Raw genomic sequence first — 23,159 nt, 5'->3', positions numbered from 1 at the left:
TATGTAGAATAAATAAATAAGTTACGGTAAATTAAATAAAAATTATAGATAATTAGATGCACAAACAGAAACTGTCTCTATTAAAAAGGCCAGCAGCAGCCTGTAGCAAATCTGTGACAACAGGTGTGAAGAGGTTAAAAAACAGGGTTTGGCATTTTATCTTAGAACAACGGTGCGTTTTAGGTGTGTTGTAATTCCAAGCATCTGATACTAGATGACATCATTACCAGGCAGCTGACCTTGAGACGTCTCTAAAACAAACAGTTTGTGAGCATCTCCATCCTGGTCCTAGAGGGCCGGTGTCCTGCAGGTTTTCCAAGTGCTGGAACACACCTGACTCAGACTCAGACAAGCTCTGCACATGTCTGCTAAATACACACCGATTTAAAACAGGTGTGTTGCAGTGGGAGCACATGGAAAACCTGCAGGCCACCGGCCCTTGAGGACCAGGATTGAGGATCCCTGATGTAAAGTGTTACGACCCCAGATACAAGATATCCAGGGGAACAAGAGGTAGCAACATTATATTCAGAAAAAACCCAGTTAGCAAACAAAAGTAGATTTATTTTTAGACCCACGGGTCACAACAAGCATGCCGTGCCATAAAAACTACGTCCCAAACATATGTAGAAATGTGCACCATGGCAACACCAGACAATTTTCCTGATAAATTAATAAACAACTAATATTGACCCATTTTCCGAGCAACCTAACCTGAACTACATATAAATATAGTTGTTATTTGTGCTAAAAATGTTGTGGGCACAAAATATATTTGAATGGAATTAAATAAAGACAACAATGGACTACAGGTGATACTGGGAGCCGATATCTGGAGTTCTCTTTTTGGAAAAACAAAATCACGTTGTCATTTTCAGAAAATATTCCTTTGGGAGAAGACTGCTGAAGACAAGTGGAAAAAGTCTCTAACACAGCCTCAGACTGAAACAACCCAACACAGGAACAAAACTTAACAGACCACTTTAAGAATAAATAAGTACTTTCCCAGATCTCAAAAACTTAGCCCACAACTGAATGATCAAGGTAAATGCAGACAATCAAAGAAAAGCTCAAATTGAAGGATTTGGTCGACTTTAAACATCAACCAATCTTTGCCCCTCATTCAGAATTTGTCCCAGATGAGGAAAAACTCAGCCGGGCGTTCAACAAACCGGACAAAACCAAAACAAAAGTTGCAGCAAAATGAGGTTTGGGATGAAATAATGTTCAACAATTAAATGGTTCAACTCTTTATAACTCTGAAATGACCATTATTTGAAAGAATTTTAATTCTTTTACCTTATTTATCTGTATCTTAGACTGTGAAACAATGTGGGCTGTAAGTTAAAGGAAACGAACGTTCTGAATAAATTTGACCCTGACTTGTCCCAGTAACCAAACTGTCTCGTTAGGAAATTCAGATTCAGGTCATTTTGATGTTTGTTGTTTAATAATGTCTATCTGACAGATGTACACAGATGTTTCTCTTTCTAATGATGGCAGCAGGAGGAAGATCACAACAAAACCACTCCATCATCTTGAGATTTCTTCATGTCCGACAGTGACTTAACTTTATTTCACCATTTTAAAAAATGTATTTAAAATAAAAATCTATCAATATAAACTGTAATTATGAGGCCTCATTATAACATTGTTGGGATTTTTTCTTTTTTGGGAAAAAAAAAAACTAATTTTTTAAAAATCTATTTTATTGAGATTAGACTCAACTTGGGAGTGACGGCGAGGGATGGAGTGGGAAGGCATTAACGAGACACCAGACAGATGAAGGAGAAGTGGGGAGCGAGGACGGTGTTATGGGGAATGAAAGACACATAAATAGCACGTTCCCAGCGGTATAGGGCAGCACCTTCGCTCTGAGAATGAGGAAAAATAGAAGAGGATGGCAACACTCACCTCCTTGCTTACTTCTGTCAAGATAGATGGAAACCCTTCTGGCCAGACCTGCGAGCGGGGGGAGGAGGAGGGGGAGGCAAATGGAAAGAGGAAGGTGGAGGAGGGGAGAGCAAAAACGTAACAAAGCAAGCAACAAATTAGCAAGAACCCCTTGTGCATGCTGACCCAAAGAGTCACACACACTGTAAGAAGTGTAATACACATGATGCGGTGAGTTTTATTCATCGCTTCATGAGTATTACTCCACATGCGTTCAGCAGAGGGATGAACAAGGCTGCAGCTTCATCCAACAACTGTGATCCAACATCAGCAGAGGAAACAGAGGAGCTTCCAGCTCTGCATTGTAAACAGATTCTCCATCCTCCAAACCTGCAGCACCCAGACTCTTCAGTCCCTTTTATCCCCTCCTTCTTACTGGGAATTAAAGTTTGATCAAGGTCGACAGCAGACAAAGAAAAAAATCGCACGTGCACAATAAAATTTTACATTTATCACATGAAATTATGCGAGACTTGTTGCTGCTGCCTTGTTCAGCCTCTCTCCAGAAAGGGAGGGGGAGACACACAAAACAATATCAAAGACCCAGCAAAGTAACAACAAGCCGTACAGTCTACAGAGATGTCTCAGTGATGGGGGAAACAGCACACAAACATGTTATTGGACGATGGAGGGAGAGTGAGGACAGGTCCTGCAGGGACTCTGCTGAGTGTGTGTTTGTCTGACAGCATCTTCTTCAGAAATGTGGAGTCTTGTAGGAACTGCCTTCAGAGGTAGAGCAGGTTTTATTTTGGAAGCACAAAGACAGACTTGTGTAATATTTCATTGGGTTTTGGATTCTTAATGCAGCTGAGGCAATGTTAAAATCCTACAAATTTAAAACAGACTCATAATTTAAAAAAACTGTGTGTGTGTGTGTTCATGTAAAGATAAAAACTCACAACTGAACACTGGCCTGATGGGCTGAATGTGTGAATGCACATGGGTTTAAGGTTGTTTTTTTTGTCTTGAGCTGAACAAAAAATAGAAAATAAGACCTGATACAAGCTAGCAAACATGGATATCAGAATGAGAGATGGAGCTGGAAGGAGATGGAAAAAAAACCCTCAGCTTGTAGCTCCACTGCATTTTCAACACAACCCATCCAGCAACCATCAGTAACGACACATCCGGGTTAACAAGCACGCCATTAAAAGTGAAACCTTGGTGAAAACACTGGCTGTTAGAAAGCCTTCGGCGGAGGAAGAGCCTCTCTGGGTGATTAGCGGTGCGAGGCTCAGACAGACAGTGACGTTAGTTCAGTGTGTCGTTTCTCGGAAGGTCTCCACACAGCTCCGGTGACTCTGTGGGGATCTCAGTGCAGTGCCCACAGGTCAAACACTCACTCATCCTGACAGCTCTGTGTGTGTGTGTGTGTTGCAGCTGTGTGCAATCTGTGCAAGGTATGCTCGAGAAACTGCCACAAGCAAGTTGTCAAGCTGCACTAATCTGCCTTCAAATTTGTACAAAATGCTGTTTGGGTTTATGCTGCACCCATTAAATAAACAACGCAGGCTATGGAATTGATAGGAAAGCAAATTCCACAACAACTTACAGTAAATTAGTACAATTTAATAAATATGTCTCAGTTTTTAAAGCTTAATTGATCTATTATGTAATTTTTTTAAAGTCATATTTCTTCCCATTTCCTATAATAAGATGGTGGCTGGTCCCATTTATTCCAGACTCAGCAGCAGCACCAGTTACCAGGGTATATGCTGAACTGGTTGCTTCACCTGTCCAGCTCTGGTAAACATGGCGTCTTATTTAAATAGAAAAAAATAAATAATTTAAACATAAAAAGAAGGTAAAGAAAATGTGTTGTCATGAGGACATTCTTTTCTTCTAAAACACACAAAACAACAATCTGCAGCTCGTTCATTTGTCTGAACCTTCATATAAAGACACAAGTACATATTATATATTTACTAACTAATGAATGTGAAAACAACTAATGCAAATAAAACTAGTTGCCAGTGGGTAAAAAAAGGTAAGAGGGAAACTTTTATATACCATCAAAAGCTTTCTTCCAATCAGATGTTTTGGGGACAGGTAAGGGTGTCAGGATTGGCTATAAAAGGAAGATCTGTCAAAGATTTAGTGTTTCCAGGAATGAGTTGTGTCTCCCCAGTTGGTGCCAAACTCCATCGGAGAAATATCAATAAGTTCAAATATCTTTCAGTGACAGACTGTAAAGAACGTTGATCCTTCAGCATCTACCAGTGTCAATGGATGGAACTTATCTATGAGACGGTACCACTGATGCAAAGTCACTCATCTATATTCCATACTGCTTAGTCCATGTCAGGGAAGCTGGAGCGTGTCCCAGTAATTAGGAGGTGACAGACAGCTAATTGCTGCCTCCCGTCTGGACGGGTCGCCAGTTCATGGGGGTGATGGAGAAGTGGATGTTGGAATTATGAGAGACATATGCCAACATCTTTTCCCAGGAGGTCTGTGGTTTTTACAGCAAGACAATGCCAGAGCTCCCTCTGCACAACTTCTAATGTCATCTGTCTCCTACTGAAAATATACAGATCATGAAGAGGAGACTCGGACATGATCAACCAAAGACATAATGAACACAGATTCCTCTAGAAGAGACTGTATAAAAGTTGTCTGTTAAATAAAGGTTCAAACAAATTAAGATATTAAAGATGTTTTATGTCACAATTAAAAAAAATAAAAAATTCAACTAATCTGAAAATAAGATCCGTCAATGAATATGCTGTGTTTTTGTGGTTTACCAAAAGTTAATCAGGAATTTATTCACAGGGTTCTGGTGTGTTTGGAGAAACTCCACGATCATCCCTGCAGCTGTCACAGTTTCCTCAAAAACATCCCTGACCCAGAAAGCTTGGCTGAGGAATGCTGGAGGCAGAAAATGCGGAGTGTGTAACTCACCGCCACAGAGAAGTGGGTGGAAGTCTGACAAGCGTGTACATTCGCTGTCTGCCCTGCTTCACATGTTTGTGAATAAATCTGCCTCGGGAATTATGGAAGTGTTTCAGCTTAGAGGATCAACATGACAGCGAGTTAAAGTGATCAATTATATCAATCAGCAATCCTACAAGGGAAGGAGTCGTCGAACCTACCTGCTGAATTTTCTGATTCATGCCTTCTTATCAGCGTTTTGAGCAGAAACCTCCCAGCAGGTGAAATCTGACCCCCTTCTGTTCAGACATGATGGCTGTATGATGGATGTGGATGGATGTAGTGGATGTGTCAGGTGATGACAGCAGTTAGTTTTATTTGTTTTGATTGATGGAGTTCAAATCTGCTGGTAACGTACCAGGAACAAGCTGATTGTAAAAACCTGGAAGCTGCTTCGGGGTTTTCTCAGGCAGGATGAGACGCATTTTAGACTTCCTGTTATCGCTTCTTCTCTTTTCATTTCCTATGGAAGTCGTGTGATGAGGCGAAAATCCCCGCCGTTCTCCAGCCAAGTGACAGGTGAGATTCGTGCACGTGAAAATTCACCCTCGTTCACGTAGACGTGCACCCGGGGGGGGGGGGGGGGGGGGGGGCTTGCAGCGCGAGTTGTAAAACATCCAGCTTTTGCTGATGTCGTACGTCTCTACAACCACTCAGTGAGGGTTTTACTGACTGATCAAGAAGAAGATGAAATTTTCCGGATCAGCCATGAGATCTGCCATCAAGCGATGACATCCATCAGGATGTTTCCTTGTTTGTAAGATAGGATGAACCAGGTTTGTCTTTTACTTCTTTAAAATAGAGTTAACAGCAAGATTTCTGCCAATTCCAGCTAAATCTCCCAATTTTTTGTCTGTGATGCTTTATCTGGGAAATGTGAAACTAATCACATTTCCTGGAGACAAGCGAGAGCGAAATGTGCGACACGAGACACAGTCTCTGCTGTTTGTTGCATCCTGTATGTTGGGTTTCATCCGGGTGGCGATGAACTCCGCCCGCCGTCGTGTGTCAACCCCATCACAGTTAAGCGGTCTGGTGTGTGAGAGCTGAAACTGGCGACACTGACCTGATCCCGATGACAACGCTGAGCACTGCTGTAGAAATGTGATGTATTTAGTCATTTAAACGGCTCTATCTGGATGGTAAAGCAGGAGATCTCTGGGAAACTACAGAGCAAATACACACTTATCCATCCAAATACCTGTCAGGTCATGAAGACATGATGTGTTTATGTCAGACTGGGTAGACTGGTTTGGTAATCTCTCATAGAACATGAAAGTTCTTCATTTATCGAACGTTTTTAACAAATAAACTTTGTGTTTATAATGTTTAAACCTCCCAATTCTTCCCTAAAGAAGCTTTCAAGGCTTTGACACGCCCCCGAAACAGGATCTTGTTTGATCTAGGATGCTTGAAAAACTGCAGACAACTCCTGTCATACCTGCTCTGTGGTGGTGTGACTGGGATGGGTTACCACGGCGAGGTGGGCGGGGCAGACAGTAACAGAGAAAGTGGATCTTTACTGTGGGTGCTGGTGGTTGGCTGACCTCGCGTAGTTGGCAGCATATCAGAGAGGCCCTGCCACGCCGTCACCATCTCCGGGTTCTTCTGGTCGGCGAAGTTCTTCCAGATGCGCAGCGCTCCGTCATCTGGACGGAGGGAAGAGGTATTGGACACAGATGGAAAGTGAGAGCCGTGGAGGGAACGTGGATGAGGAGCAAATGCTTCCAAAAAGTACATCGCGGCATGACAACGCCTCATGAGGAGCAGGAGGGAGCAGAGCTGCATCTTAAAAGCTTCTTTCCCCGAAAGCATCTTGTGAGAGAGAAACAAAAGGAGGCAGGAGGCGAACCCTAAAAAATCTCTGCAGCTCAAACACTGCTGAGAGCCAAACATAAAACACGTCACACACTCTTATGAGGAAGTTATTACAACCCATAAAACTCTCTCCTTGATTAACGCTCCGTGTGTTACTCTTTTAATGCCGTATCTTTATAACTAATGCCTTGCTTCGCATCCTTCCCAGCATGACGGATGGAGAAAGCCTGAATAAGTGCACATTACATTTTGATGAGGTGGAATTTAAATGTATTAATCCTCGAGCCTTTCATCAGTGTGAGGTGTGCAGTAAAGTGCTGCATTTGTTCCCGGTTTTATTTCATGCAGTGAAGCCCAAACAGAAGGAACGAGTTGGGATGTTGAGTAGTTTTCTACCGGATCCTGCGTGATGAAGAGAACCTCATGCTGGATAATTGGTTCATTCTGCGGACAAATGATGATGAATATACCAAGGGTGTGTAAGTGAGGGGTAAGAATTGAGTGTTTACAGGTTGTTGCTGCGGAAACGGAGACACACCGAGCTGGAACATTTCATGTGTGTGTGTGTGTGTGTGTGCATTCAGACCTGTTGCAGTGAGCAGTAATGAACAGTCGTGTCCATTCAGGTACTCCATGGCCGTGATGCGAGTGTAACGAGGGTTTCCGTTGTAGAAGTAGTCTAGCCTCTCGCCCTTCTCCCAGTCCCAGAAACTACAACGCACACACACACACACACACACACACACACACTCATTATTATTATGAAAATGAACTTGTCACGTGATTTAAGAAACACTCTTATTTTTTCAAGTCTATGGTTTTAGATTACGATGTGGGAAAGAAAAACATGAGTCCTTACCAAGTGTTTAGGTAAATTAGTTAATCTGGGATAAAAACTGCATTTATGTGTGAACTGTGTGAAAAGAGGTTCAGGTTCAGGTCCAGGTGACTTTATTTATACCCGTAGGTAGATTTGTTGTACAGAAATTTCAGGTTTGGTATCACAGAAGAATAAAATAAAATAAATAAAATAGACACATAAACAGACATTCTGACATTCACAATGGCTCATAAAGTCAAAAATCAATAAGTAGTTACATTAATAGATAAAAATTATTTAAAATCCTAAAATTTCTTAAGAAGAACTGCTGCAGATGGAACGAAACTGCTCTTATGAGGTTTTGTCCTACAGCTCGGTCCTGATGGGAGAAGGTGAAACTCCACAAATAAAGGGTGGGAGTCACAGCTCACTATGTTAGAGGCTGTATGCTGTACCTGCCTGGTTTACAGGAGTCCTGCTTACAGGACTCGGCTGAGGCGCACCAATCAGCCTACTGGGCCATTTAATAATCTGACTGACTTGATTTCTGTCCTTCAGAGCCAAATTACCAAACCAAAGAAGTACTTTTGTCAGGAACAAGTTGAAGTGATGGTTTCCTGCATGAGAGCTAGTTTTCCACATCATTTGTGGATGAAAAACGTTGCTTCAGTGCAACCTCTGGTTATAAAAAACTGGCTTTTTGAACTGATACTTAACCTGTTTAACTAAAATCCAACCTAAAATCATGAAGCAAAGCATGAACCTGCAGCTTGTAGAAGCTCCTTTAACAGGTTGATGAAATGGTTTTCTGGATGATGTTATCAGTTTCTCACATGGCTGTTGAGAAATTTGGGCCCACTCTTCTTTTCAGCATTCCCTCAGTTTCATTGATGTTTGTATTTTTCATTTCTTCCCTGCTCTCTAACGGTCCCACAGCATTTCAGCCAGTCACAGACTCATTATCCATAACAGCGACGATAAACTGCGCTCCAGATGCCACATTAACTTATTCCAGCGTGATTCCCATTTCTCCACGTGTGTGAAGCAGATCGAAGTGCAGCGGCAGATAAATAGATCCGTTTGTTCGGGTTATTGCTCTTTCCAACAATCCCAACATCCTTCAGCTGTTGTCTCATTCCAGTTTGCAGTTACAAAGAAACTAAAACTTCGCTCACTCGCTCGGTTTTTGTCTTGCCTGTGATCGCTGCTTCTGCTATAAATATCTTGTTTGACTAGTACCAAATCATCGTTTTATTGCATTCTAATATTTTTACTTTTCATTAAATACAGTTGTGCTCATATTTATTTATATCCTTTCATTAAAGAAGTAAAAAAACAGCTGCCTGTAAAATAAGCTGAAATTGACTAAAGTAATAATGAATAAAAATTTTATGAAAATCATGACATTATTTTCTAATTCTGGTTCAATAGAAATATTTTTTTTAAAAAAGCAAACAAATAACTTATTACATATTACATCACTCATTAACTAATGTTTTGTTGAACAATCCTTTAATGTTTCCGCTACAGTCAGGTGTTTTCTGTTCCTCTCAGTCAGACTTCTGCACCTGTTGACAGGTATTTTGTCCCACTGTTCAACAGAAAAGTGCTCTAATTTGTCCAGGACACATTTGTTTGTTTTTTTTTTCTTTCTTCAACTCAATTAAAGGAAAAAACAGTGTCTAAATAACTAAATTATATTTTTGAAAATTTTTTGTTTTTGTTATTGTTATTGTATGAATACATATGAGCACAACTGTTTATACATGACAATAAATTAGATTTAATGGACTGTATATTTCATGAAAGCATGTAAAGATGAAGCTACATGTGTGTATGTTTTTAATGTTGCATCTGGTCCAGGTCATTGTTGCAAATGAAAAGTTTTTAAAGCACATTTAAAAACAACCTCAGCTGACCAAAATGATACAAAGTAAAGCAGAAAATGGGGTTTAATGGCCCTTCCTGGTTAAACAAAGATAAAAATATCAGGTTGAAGACTTTGGCAGTACCGTTGCAACACTGACTCTTCTAGTTCAGTCATTCTGTTGTCAACATGATGAGTTTGTGATCAACATCCTGTAACATGAGTCAGTTTCAGCCAATCTGCAGACAGATTGTTTCATATTTCACTCTGAGACACTTTAATATACAGATGAGTTTGGAAATGACCTTATAACCCTTCCTGGATTGATGGTTTCTGTCTTTCCTCCTTGACATCGTGTTAAACACCTGAACAAACCGTCCCTTCTACAGTTTGGCTTATGATATGTTCTGTTTGTGGGATAATTGTCATGTTGAGACACTTTCAGCTAACATTTATTTGTCAGACATAAATTCACATTTGACTACAGAATATCTTAGTATTCAGAAGAGTTTATGTTCCGCTCAATGTCTGCAAGGTGTCCAGGTTTCTGTAGCTGCAGAACAAGCCCATATCATCAGCCTCCACCACCGTGCTTGACAGCAGCCATGAAGCATTTGTACTGATATGGTGCGTTTGCTCTTTTCTTCATGTTGGTCTGTTCTGTCTAAAAGACATTGCTCCAGATGTTTTGTGATTGGTTTAGATGCAACTTTGCCTAAGTTATGCTGGCATGTTCATTTTTAGAAGACCTTTTCTCCTGAAATCCTTCCAAACAAGCCATACTTTAGTTTCTTTTCCCTTCAATGGTGGACTTAGTTTCTCACACAATGCTTCTGTTTGGTTTAGCTCTACTTAACATGGTGTAATAGGAGATGTGGTTTGGTCCTGGTAAGGACCTGTAAAAACATCAAGCATAAAACTAAACCTTCTACACATTTTTTTTTTTAAATTTTGAGACTCATCTGGATTATTGAAAAGGAAGATGTCGTGTTGTATTTTGTCCCTTACCAGATGCTGTCCTTGTCGGCCACAGCGATGCAGGTGTTGAATGGGTGAAACTTCACAACAGATGGTACTCCAGGGTTGCGGTTGATGAATATTTGATCATCCAGACGGGAAACGCCTGTAAGAGAATGGGGAAATCCAGAAGAGAACAGCTGTAAAAAAATAAATAAATAAAAAAGGGATTTCTCACATTTAGAAGATCACATTTGATCCTCATGCAAGATAAGTGCCTCCCTCTGCTTTCCTCACCTTCTACTGTGCTGCAGGAAGAGGCGCTGGTGAAAGCTGAACCGATAAATAATTTCTAACACTCTGAATATGCACCAGGCCAGTTTCTGCATACTTTTTCCAGGAAAGAAGTCACGTAGCAGTGCAACATTTCCCCTGAATATGAATATATGCATGAAGAAGAAATGTGTTAATTTGCTGTTTTGCTCCACAGCAGTAGTTTCTGCTTCCTCCCTTAAACTACAGACTAAGCCAGAAAGTAACTACCCATTTAACTGACTGAAACATGAGCCTTTCATTTTTAGTGGTAGAACTAGACTTTTCTACATGGGCTGACCAGAAGGTGGGAAAGACTTTCTCAGGAGGACCATGTCTGACTCGAATGACTTGAGTTGGGATCCATCAGGCAGATGATAGCGGAGCTGAGATCTGTTTCGCCTTGATCTGTGCTCATCCTCTTAACTAAACACTCAGAAATCCTGCATCTGCCCTCCTCTTTGTGCTTATATCTTTAATAGAAAATCAGACTGGCTATTTTAGCTACTTTAAAAATAATCAGATCAGTCAGATTTACTAAGTTCATGTTGAAATTAAACAGAATCATGTAGTGTTAAGTGTTAGCTTGGTCAGCCCTAAGTAACATGAAAACCGAAGTACTCAGAGTATTATTAATATTTATTTTCAGGACCAATGTGAAAACCTTGAACTGACTTTAAGTGCCTTCCAAAACATTTATAGTTGTACTTACACAGAGACAAGCTCTCTTCTAGAAATTTGTGACTGCATATCAATATTTTTAAAGGATGAATAATTTGGAAATTACTTTAAAATTTACGGTGTCGTGATTCTGGTTATAAATATCAGGAAAGCTGTTTCTGTCCACCTCTTGAGACCTGTCAATCACGTAGGGGGGGCACCTGAAGTGTCCAATCGGATTTAAGTGATGGTCAGTGACCCCCTGGCAACCGGTCTAGCTCCACCCCCGTTTCATGTTGGCCATCATAAACAGTAGAGCTGTGACAAAGTGCTTCCATCCCGATTCGATTCGATTCTCATTTTTTGGGTGCTGATTAGATTTAAATTGAGATTCTTACCATTCTTTAATATTGCTGATTTTTGTAGACTTAAAAAAAAAAGAAAGTACAAAACTAATTTTGCTAGTTATTTTTCTTGATTTCAGCATCATTATGCTACTATTATACCGAAGACGACAAGTTAAAAATTTAATAGAAACAAACAAAAAAAAAAGACAAAATCTTTTATAATGGATTATTTTTCAAGGTAAGAAACTTTCTTCCACTGGAAGCTATTTTATCCTCATTCAAGTCCCATTTGAGCCCCATTTATCTTACTGTAATATAATAATATAACAGCACACATAACACGCATACTGAAAAATGACTCATTTTACAAAAAAAAAAGCCACAAGAACAAATTCCTGGTCCACATTTAATTCTCCAACAAATGCTCTCTTCCATAAACATGGTCTCCTAAAACTTCTTGAACTGAATCTCTATCAAACTGAATACACAATGTATAATGTTGTCCAAAGGATAAACACTCGACTGTGTACACTCATTCCATTGTCTTCATCCTGTCACCAACTAAATACAAGCAACAGGTTGCTACTAAAAGGAAAATACAGAAAATTGACATGTACTTGTTTCAGGATAAGTTATAGAGGACAAAAGGTATGGAATACATTGGAAAGCCATTTATAGCAATCTGCTACATTTTCTTTATTTATAAAAAATTTAAAAAATAAACTTCTCTAGGGTTATGCACTTGACACATGTACAAATAAAATACTTTAATGAATGAAACTGTCTTTTGTAATACATATATAAGTAAGCTATGAGGGCACATTTCTCATTCTTGCAGAAAACAGTATATTGTAATTATATTATGTAGTACACTAAGGGAACAAAGGTGATGCTTCACAATGTTGAGTGGTACTTTTAGGACCCCTGTTTTATAAGCAGCAACTTTCATGCATGTTAGCAGCTATTGTCGGGTTGCACATGTGTAACTGAGAAAAACATTGAAATTCAGATTGATTAAAAAGGTTATTTTTGTTCATTTTTCTGTAGTTTTCTTCCTGTATTTTCTGCTGCTTAGTTACTTAACTCAGCTGTTGATAAATATAAAAAAAACCTTGACTAGTATCAGCACTGTATTTCCTCTAAACATAATGATTCACAAATAAATAAAGTGAGTTTTCTTCAGTTGCTTTGCAAAGAACAGCCATTTCTGCCCACAACAACAGCGCTACATGATGATTTCTGATGATTACCTATTTATACTGCAACCATACAATTTTCCTTCAGGGTTCATTAAAGCACAATTTAATTAAATGTGCACAATATTAAACTGTCCTTGTCAGTGTAACCAAGCATTTAAAAAAAAACATGAGCCTTCTTAAGCTGAACTATTAATATTAGCAGACATTAACTAAAAAACTGGCATATGAAATGGATTTTGGGGATGAGTCACAGCAGCAGGAGCACATGACACTAATATTCACAGTGGAGGGATGACGTTGATGCTGATGTTGATGATGGCATCTAGTTTGATGTGTTTTATAGTTACTGGAAAGAAAGAGCAAAATTACACTTAAGCTACGGTTTTTCTCATAACATGTAGGTCATCATAAAAAAATAAAAGAATAAATGTGGTATTATAGCGATCACAGTCAAGGTTTGTATCTTCTCAGTTAAAAAAAAACCCCAAAAAACTAAAAGAAACTCAAAGACTTGAATGTCTGATATAATAATCTACGTTCACACTGCAGGTCTTAATGGTCAAATCCACATTTTTACAGTTTTTTTTTTGTTTTTGTTTCGCTCACATCATCTCACAACATTTTATGCCCCCTTCATAACGCTGATCTATGAACGGTGTAAGTGGCCCAGAAAGGACAGACATGCAGAGGATAATACAATGGCACACACTGCTTAGAGAATGTAAATAAAGACGCTTGTGTTTATTAATCTGGAGGTACTGGCAAAATTATGCCTGAAATAAGGAGACAGAGGAAAACGGAGAGCACAAATGTTAAGAGGGGTCCTTTTGTGCATAAGTGGCTGTTACTGTCGCACAGCCATTTGTACAGATACCACAGCAGTTTGTCTTTGCAAAGTACTGCATGGATCCAATTATGACAACTTACACCCAGTTAGGATGATTACCAAGGCCGACTTGTTACCCGCAGATATTTCCCAGTGAGATGTGGACCAGATGTGTTGATTTATAACCTGGAACTAGATCCGCCTCTTACTTTCTTACATTGCCTTTCTTCATCAGGTCATATATTTCAAGTGATGCTGTTGTGTTTTGTTTTGTTTTTAAAATAAAAAAAAGGAAACGAAAACATCAAAGTAAATATATTTAAATGTTTGTCTCGCTGCTGTGACATGAAAGTCAGGTAAATTGATGAATGACCGGTCTGACTGACGTAGCCACGTTGCTACTGACTGGTTCAGTTTGGGTCGGTATGGTTGTGTGTGTGTGACTTTGTGTGTTTCCATTACTGTCTCATACCACCGAAGCAACCGTACCATTTATGAGCATCCTTCAGTAGGAGGTTCATAGGAAGTACGGGATAGTTACATTGGCACTACTGGCTTCACACGAAACAATCCATTGGCTGGCCGACAGAAAAACATCACTGCCCACAACAAAAGCAAGCAAGAAACAAGCACTGTTCAGTCCACATTTCCGTCCATGTTGGAAAGACAAGAGGACAAGGATTCCTGCGGGCAACAGTAGGATCTTGTTTCCTTTATGGTTTGTAGGGTCACATTTGTTGTCATCGCACTAGAATGGCGCCATGACCAGCATTCGGTCTAAGACCTGAACTAGCTAGACCTTTCCAAAGCTTATAAACTGTCATGGCCTGAACTGAAAAGGAAATGGGGTTTTAACACAAATCTATTTAATTTAGGACCACATATAAACGTGGTCTAGGTTGGGTTTTAAATAAAACAATCTGTATCATTCAGACTGTACCATTCAGTATAAAAATATTATACGAGTCACATATGACCAAAAAATAAATAAATAAATAAAATAATTAATTAACAAAAGAAATCAGAGAGGGGCTGCAGTGTGAACAGATGCTAAGAAGGCAACGTCCCACAATGCTAGGGGTGGGAAAATCAAATAAAAAAAATATCGCATGATTTTTTGCTTCACAATTTTAAAATAGATTTTTTTCAACAAAAAAAAAAATAAAATTTTTTATTTTCAAATAAGAATAATCCATTATAAAATTTTGTCATTTTTATTGTTTCTATTGATCTTTTTTATTTGTCTTCTTGGGGATTTTAGCAGCAGAATGATGGTCTAGCTAATGTGTTTTTTTTTCCTAACTGAAATCTAGAAAAATGACGAGCAAAAAAAAAAAAAAAAAAAAAAAAAAAAAAAAAGGTTTGAAAATTTTTTTTTTGTTTTTAATCTACAAAAATCAGCAATACCGAAGATTTGTGAGAAACAGTACATTCAGTACATTGGAAATCAGTGTCCATTTCTCCTCTTGCAGAGCAACTTTTCAAGCAAGTGGGGAAACTTTTCTTGGCGCCTGGCATGGAACCCAGCAAATGACAGAACTTGGGTTTGATGAGAAAAATGTACGATTTAATGATGGTTTGCGTTCTGCTTTTAAATACTCTGAAACTCTGGGAAACTTCTGCTCGACTTTCATGTCTGAAAATGAAAAAACTCAAATTAATGACACGAAATGAAGATTTTAAATTGTGAGAATAAATGGATATGTTGGGGTGCAGCAATGACTCAGGGTGAAGGTAGAAGTTTTAAAGCAGAAACAGAAACACTGTTTTAACCTGCTTCAGCATACAGTATGTTGCCATGGCAACAACACATGCCAGTCTGTCCTTGGTTGCATGATATCAGTCTTGAAACCGGTACAAAGAAGAGAAGAAAGACTTGAAGTCCATTGCAGACTGAGCTGTCCGAAGGTTATTTATCAGTCAGTGGTTTTAATTTCTGCAAATTTAACAGCAAAGTCGAGAAACAATAGAAGAATCTTAAACTGGATGTCAAATCGCACCAAATCTGAGAGTTCTTCATTGCTTTTTCTCCTCTCATCTCGAGCTTTGCAGCATCATTCTCGACTCCCCTGCTCTGCGTCTCCCTCTCCCTCCTCCTCCTCTCGTCTCGTCTCTCTGGAGGGAGCAGACTGAATGAGGGCAACCCTTCTACCTCTTTCAGAAAACTGAGGGGGGAATTCAATGATTGAGCATGAAGTTAAAAGAAGGGGAGATACGTGTGCGTGAGCAAGCCTCGGCTCTGACGCCAATCGCCTCGTGACTCCGTGTGTGTGTGTGTGTTTGTGTGTGGATGTGTGGAAGAGGCTGCCAATGACGTTGGGTTTGTTAGTTATTCTGTTTGAGAAAACCCAGACTTCACTCGGGGATTCTGTGTGTTTGCTGCTAGTCCAGCGTGTTAAATGAGTCAGTATCTGAAATCACGATGTTTCCAGCTTAGGACTGATCTCAATCAATTCCATCACTGCTGAGGATCATTTGGTGAAAACAAAGCTGTGCCATGACCGGATCTTTATTTCGTGGATGATGGACAGGACTTTGCAAGCAGTCATATGTCTGTATATTGCCAATAAAAAACAAGAATGAGGCGCAGCATTGTATAAAAGTATGTAAGCATAAATGGAAAAGAGAATTTAAAGCAAAACTAGACTTACAGTTCGAATGAACTTTAAAGTAAAAATTTCTTTTTTTTTTTCTTTTTTTCAGTACAGGTTGAACTCTTTCAGAAGCTTTCCGGCTTCTTGAAGGACTTTCCAAAGATTTCTTTGAATATTTCAGCCTTTTGTTCTATATTCCATCAAGATGATCCCAAACACTGCTTCAACGGTGTTCAAGTCTGACTTCTGGACAGGACTCAACCCGTCTGAGCTGAAGCACTGAAGAACTTCTGCACATTTTCCCAGTTCATATCAACAGATAATCCAGCATCCATCTTGCAAACTCCCTGCACTGTTAATTCTCTCCAGACAGTCTGATCTAGTCAGATGTTGCTGCTTGTGTCATCTCTTGTTCTGTCCTTTTCTATCTTTCTTTTCCTTGACATCATGACATCATGTATTTATTTGCTGAATCAGCCTTGGTGTGTGTTGAAAACGGCCGATGTGTTTATATCTGCTTGTTAGCGAGTCATGCGGTGCGAGAAGTTCTGCCATGTTGTGAAGTGGTTTCTCAGCTTTGAGCTGCGCCAGCTCCAGGAACAGACATAGAAATTATTACGGCTGTGACGATATGCTTTTGTCCCGATTCGATTTTTTGGGTGGCGATTTGATTTAAATTGCGATTCTCACAATTCTTCAATATTGCTGATTTTTGTAGATTAAAAACAAGATAAATGTGTAAAACTTTTTTTTTTTTGCCCGTCATTTTTCTTGATTTCAATTCGGAAAAAACATCACAGTTGCCAGACCATCATTCTGCTGCTATAATGCCCAAGAGGACAAGTAAAAAGACCAATAAAAACAACAAAAATGACAAATTTTTATAATAAATTATTTTTATTTGTTTGATTTTTTTTTTTTTTTTAAACAAAAAATCGATTTAAAAATTGTGAAGCAAAAAAAAAATCCCGATTCATGGTTTTTCGATTCCATTTTCCCACCCCTAGAAATTATGCACCAAAGAAGTCAGGAACATAAAGTTTTAGGGTCAAAAGTAGTGCGTCCTTTACACGAAGAAACATTTTATTTTAGAAATAATAAACTACACACACTGGACTTAAAGTGAGTAAAGAAGAGGAGCCAATATTCAGAGAGAAACTTTGATAGACTGTAATAAAGTCCTGCACTTTAACGGGTTACAACAATATTTCACTAGTAGAATTAATATGTATGAGAAAATCTTATAGAGCATTTCTCACTGTTGGCAGCAGCATCTACGCTCATTAGCATAGAACATGTCCTCGTCTGGGGCCATGTATGCAACCTGTCAGGTTTGTCCACAACAACATTAAACTTAGTGGAGGAGCTGAACCTTGCAAATAGAGAGGCTTTCAGATTTCTGCTGCAGATCCAGATCAGGATCTTTCAAACTGGAAAACAGGGCAGTTGCTTGGTGGATGTTGTTTGTCCAATGCCCATGTGGCATTCATGGTTTCTCATTCTGTCACAGATTCAGCTTCTCATCTTGCTTTTCTGGCTTTATTATGTCAGGAAAATTGATAGTCTGTGTGCGTGTTACTCACACTGGGATGTTGTTTGGACAGTCTGCATTCAATCCAGCTGCAGCCCTTATTAAGACTCCATAAACACCGAGTCAAACACGATCTGTGAGGAACTCCATGTTCGTTTGATCTGACAACAAAGCTGGTGTATGAAAAACATGAACCGGCCTTCTTTTTTTTATGAAATTAGGTTGCTTATATCATAAATGACTAAAATCTGGGATGATATTTTGACATTTAATTTGATTTCTAGCGATAAAGTAAGAAGTTAATTTGACCTGGGAATTTATGGCTTTGACCAGCATCATCTTATTTTCTCTGAATCTTTTAAATCAGCAACTTTTTTTCTGTCCGGAAACGTGAATAAAGTTTAAATGTGTGTGAAAAGTTCAGGTTAAGTTTGATGAAAGTCCATGGCTGCATGTGACACCAACCTCTCTGTGTGATGCTTCGACTGTGCCTCCTCACACGAGCGTTTCTCAGAAACCGCCACTGTCGCTCCATCCTCACCTGACTCTCCAGGTCATGCTCCTCTGGGATCTGAAACACAACAAAACAAAGGCAGACATTTAGCCGACAACTCTCTCTGAAACGGCTGAGTGCTGGATTAGTCGTCTGACTTCATGCTTTTTCTATTTACATTTTTTTTCTTGGCAAATAATCCAGTAATGACTAATGATGTGTGTGTTCTCTGTTTTACCACAACAATCAGGACTTTTTTTCCCCCTGGATAATAGATTTATACAAAGTTTTTTCCAAATAAAAAAGACCAGATAATAATGTGGGAAAAGAGAAAAATTTTAAAATCAGATTCAACAAAGATGAAAAAAAAATTCAAAGAAAGAAAGAAAAGAAAAGATTCAACATTTCTTCTGTATATTCTTGAAATCTGATTGAATTGTAAGAATTTTCTGCATTTTCCACATTTGTTAATATAGGAAAAAGGCATTTTCTGGTGGATGAAAAATTCTCCCAAAGCAAAAGAAAAGACCACAAGAGAAGGGGCAAATGAAAATAAAATAAAAATCTTTGATATATTTATGGGAAATACCCTAAAAAATACCCAAGCTGACAACTAGGTAAGTTTGGGTGATGGATTCCTAAAACCCGAAGTTCCTTTAAAGACCCGCATCCTTCCCATTATCATGTTGTCGGTTAGCTTATTTACCTGATGTGGCATAATTTCCAACGGTTTTATAAATCTTAGGCTGAACTGGGCTAAAATTGGTTATGAACTGGGTATCTGAAGACCAGCCCCATTTCCTCGTTGGTGGCTGTTCGTTCATGACAAGCTCTGGCCCTCTACAGAGGCCCGGGAGCTGGAGGGTCCTGTTCAGCATCTTAGCCGTTACCAGGATGGATCCTGTCTGGACTGAGATGTCTGATGTTTCTCCAGGCATCTGTTAGAATCACCATAGTAGGGGACACAGCACCCGGTCCTCTGACAACCGCACGCACCACTGTTGCCTTCAGGTTCCAGCTTTCTCCATTTTTTCCTTGAGTCGTTTGTATTGACCCAATTCTTCATGTTCTTTTTCCCAGACGTTGTCATTGTTGGGGATGGCTCCATCACAGCGGCTTTTTCCTGTAGCTTATCTACGATCACCATGTCTGCTTGGCTGGCCAGCACCATTTTAAGGGTCTGACTCTAGAGGTCCCACAGATTCTTTTCCTCTTATTGTCTACCCTCTTTGGAAGCATCTCCCATTGGGACCAAGGGGTCTCCAGTCCATAATCTATATCTCACATTTTATAAATGTAAACAGTTCTCATAATCTACACAGATGTCTCTGTACACTATGCTGTCTGTCCGGACTGTGGGATGAAGGTGGAGTACCCAGAACCCACACGTCCATAAAGAGAACATAGAAACTCTCCACCAAAATGTCTGTTTAAGATGACCTAAACTAAATGAGATCAAGGAAAATTAAACAGGTCATCTAATGGCCTCCACTAGAATACTTCTGGATTCACTCAGGGTCAGGGTCAGGGTGAGGGTGAGGGTTAGGGTCAGGGTCAGGGTCAGGGTGAGGGTGAGGGTCAGGGTCAGGGTCAGGGTGAGGGTGAGGGTTAGGGTCAGGGTCAGGGTCAGGGTGAGGGTCAGGGCCAGGGTCAGGGTGAGGGTTAGGGTCAGGGTCAGGGCCAGGGTCAGGGTCAGGGTGAGGGTCAGGGTCAGGGCCAGGGCCAGGGTCAGGGTCAGGGTGAGGGTCAGGGTCAGGGTCAGGGTGAGGGTCAGGGCCAGGGTCAGGGTGAGGGTTAGGGTCAGGGTCAGGGCCAGGGTCAGGGTCAGGGTGAGGGTCAGGGTCAGGGCCAGGGTCAGGGTCAGGGTGAGGGTCAGGGCCAGGGTCAGGGTGAGGGTCAGGGTCAGGGTCAGGGTGAGGGTCAGGGTCAGGGTCAGGGTGAGGGTCAGGGTGAGGGTGAGGGTGAGGGTCAGGGCCAGGGCCAGGGTTAGGGTCAGGGTCAGGGTGAGGGTGAGGGTCAGGGTCAGGGTCAGGGCCAGGGCCAGGGTCAGGGTCAGGGTCAGGGCCAGGGCCAGGGTCAGGGTCAGGGCCAGGGTTAGGGTCAGGGCCAGGGTCAGGGTGAGGGTCAGGGTCAGGGCCAGGGCCAGGGTCAGGGCCAGGGTCAGGGTCAGGGTGAGGGTCAGGGTCAGGGTCAGGGCCAGGGCCAGGGTCAGGGTCAGGGCCAGGGTTAGGGTCAGGGCCAGGGTCAGGGTGAGGGTCAGGGTCAGGGTCAGGGTCAGGGCCAGGGCCAGGGTCAGGGTCAGGGCCAGGGTTAGGGTCAGGGCCAGGGTCAGGGTCAGGGTGAGGGTCAGGGTCAGGGTCAGGGCCAGGGCCAGGGTTAGGGTCAGGGCCAGGGTCAGGGTCAGGGTGAGGGTCAGGGTCAGGGCCAGGGCCAGGGTCAGGGCCAGGGCCAGGGTCAGGGTCAGGGCCAGGGTTAGGGTCAGGGCCAGGGTCAGGGTGAGGGTCAGGGTCAGGGTCAGGGTCAGGGTCAGGGCCAGGGCCAGGGCCAGGGTGAGGGTTAGGGTCAGGGCCAGGGTCAGGGTCAGGGTCAGGGAAAAGCTACTTATTGTCTGGTCATAAACAAAGAAGATCTGGCTCGGAACCTTTGCACTGCACCCCACCTCATAACGGTAGGAGCATGGATTACCTTTGCAGCACCGCTGCCCATGAGGTAACTGGGAAATGAGTCTCGGCATCCTGTACGTTTTATATAATCCCATCTATATGACAGCGGCTCAATTTGAAAAGCATTAACTTTATTAGGTGTTATGGAAGAAAATGGCCCCTATAGATTTTTTTTTTTTTTACCAAGATAATAACTATTTTAAACAGGACATTAAAGATGCAGTTTAATGTAAAGCAGGGAGTCAGCTGGATGTGTTAAAGTCATACATTAAAAACAAGCTAGTTTGTGTATGAAGAGGGCCGTGCACGTGTGTGGTTGTTAACGCTGGCGTGTGCTTATTAGGCACATTTCTGAAGAGATGTCTCCAATGCCCACTGAATGCTAAATAGCCCCCCCCCCCACACACACACACACATACACGCTATAAAACCATGTGACTTCACTACTACTGTTGGTCATCAACATTCCCATTATGTGTCTCTGCACTGTGTGTTGTGCTTTTAAAGAAACAACACATATTTTAGCACCTCAGTGAATAAACACGTTTGTGTGGGTGGAGAGTGTGTTTGTGTGTATTTAAATCAGGTCTACCTGTAATTCATGCACAGTTTTCTGGGGACTTTATAGATCCTGACTGAGTGAGAGAAGAGGTGGATTTAGCAGCTAGGCTCTTACACATTCCCATAACAGAGAACGTGTGTGTGTGTGTGTGTGTGTGTGTGTGTGTGTGTGTGTGAGAGAGAGAGAGAGTGTGTGTGTAGATGGGAGCTGGCTGATACTGTTGTTTCCAAGGTTGCGGTCCTGCACTGTGTCAGCTGCTAATGTAACGTATAATGAGACCCAAGGGTGAAAAATGTGTGTGTGTGTGTGTGTGTGGAAGCCTCACACTCTGCAGAGTTCTGCAGATTGTAGATATGCAGAGAAATCTGGAGGATGCTGTCCAGCCAAAACCACTGAGCATGTTCACATGTGTAAAGCTCGACCATTTACACAACTGTACACCTGTCTGAGGCAGCTTTGAACAGGAATTTAGGACGTTTAGCTGTCTGATAACGTCCACCTGTTTAATTAAAGGACATTTCAGAAGCTGATTATTCTTTTACATCATTTCACACGCTGCATTGTTGGTTTGACAGCGGAAAGCGGCACGCGTTTGGTGAAAGCTACTTTTATCCACTTAGGTTTTTTGCTTTCATTAAATGGAACAAACAACGTTGAGGACAGCTGAAATAAAAAAACAAAAAACAAAAAGGGCCCTTGTGGAAAATCATTGTTCAAATTAACCCCAAAGGACTGAAGTGAGGTCAAGACTGGATCTTAACAGGAGACTGTGATATTTTCTGGGATTTACTCGCCAGAACTGATGTCTGCATTTCTATATGTGATATTTAATGCTGTATTATGACTGCTAATAATCTGAAACCTTGTCATAAACAATTAATTTTACAGCACTGCAAAACCTGAAATCTAAGTAAGATAAAAAAAAAATCTTAAATTGAGTACACATATGCTTATTTTTTTAAAGATGAGATCAATCTTAGTTTTTATGCCAGAGAATTCCTCTTGTTTTAAGAGTATCTTTACTTGTTTTGGGAAGTCTTGACAAACCAATTTTTCTTGTTCTGTCGGCAGATAATTTATCTTATTTTAAGCAACATTTACCAAATTTTTGTCTATTTTTTTCTTGTTTTTTAAGGCTGAGTTTTTGCAGTGTACCTACGACGGATGAGTCAGGAAGCATCATGATGATCTGCCGCATTGTAAATACAGGAGCTGTTAAGGGACAAATATCACCACTGTGGAATAACAAGGCGTTTTCCCTGCGAGCCAGCGCACACTGATGCAGGAGTAGAAGCTATTAAACAGGCTTATTACTGCGGTGAAGTTGGCCTTTTTTTTTAACATGGGTGTCTGTGGAAAATTGCACAGCAATTTTTGCCACTTCCACAGAGGCTTCAGTTTTGTCCAACGGAGGTTGCTGCTTGGCATTAAGATACAGTTTTTTGGTTTTTTTAATCCCTGATCTTTAATTCTGTTACATGTTGCAAGCTGAACCTCCAACAGCTTAATCGTCACCATCAAATATGTTGATGAAAACTTGTGTGTGTGGATCTGTGTTTATGAATCACTTCTGAAAATAAAGGATCAAACAAAAGACACTTATGAGCTTCAAGCTGATTTATATAC

At 40.7% G+C, this 23,159-nt stretch overlaps 1 protein-coding gene across 2 annotated transcripts in view; it reads right to left on the bottom strand.

The window, feature by feature from the left end:
• The window catches only part of rptor (regulatory associated protein of MTOR, complex 1), a 235,132-nt gene that overhangs the window by 19,989 nt on the left and 191,984 nt on the right, over positions 1-23,159 (bottom strand). Inside the window, exons 26-30 of one of the 2 annotated variants that reach the window (XM_079265219.1) lie at positions 18,281-18,386; positions 10,398-10,512; positions 7,289-7,413; positions 6,432-6,533; positions 1,915-1,962 (exon numbers count right to left, since the gene is read on the bottom strand). In XM_079265219.1, coding sequence (XP_079121345.1) covers positions 1,915-1,962; positions 6,432-6,533; positions 7,289-7,413; positions 10,398-10,512; positions 18,281-18,386 — 496 coding nt within the window. The remainder of the gene's footprint in view (positions 1-1,914; positions 1,963-6,431; positions 6,534-7,288; positions 7,414-10,397; positions 10,513-18,280; positions 18,387-23,159) is intronic. The other variant, XM_079265220.1, reaches the window with a different exon arrangement.

The sequence above is a fragment of the Telmatherina bonti genome (genome assembly GCF_933228915.1).
Source record: "Telmatherina bonti genome assembly, chromosome: 3".
In the NCBI taxonomy this organism is placed as follows: domain Eukaryota; kingdom Metazoa; phylum Chordata; class Actinopteri; order Atheriniformes; family Telmatherinidae; genus Telmatherina; species Telmatherina bonti.
The sequence above is the reverse complement of the archived record's forward strand: the minus strand, read 5'-3'. Positions and strand labels throughout refer to the sequence as shown.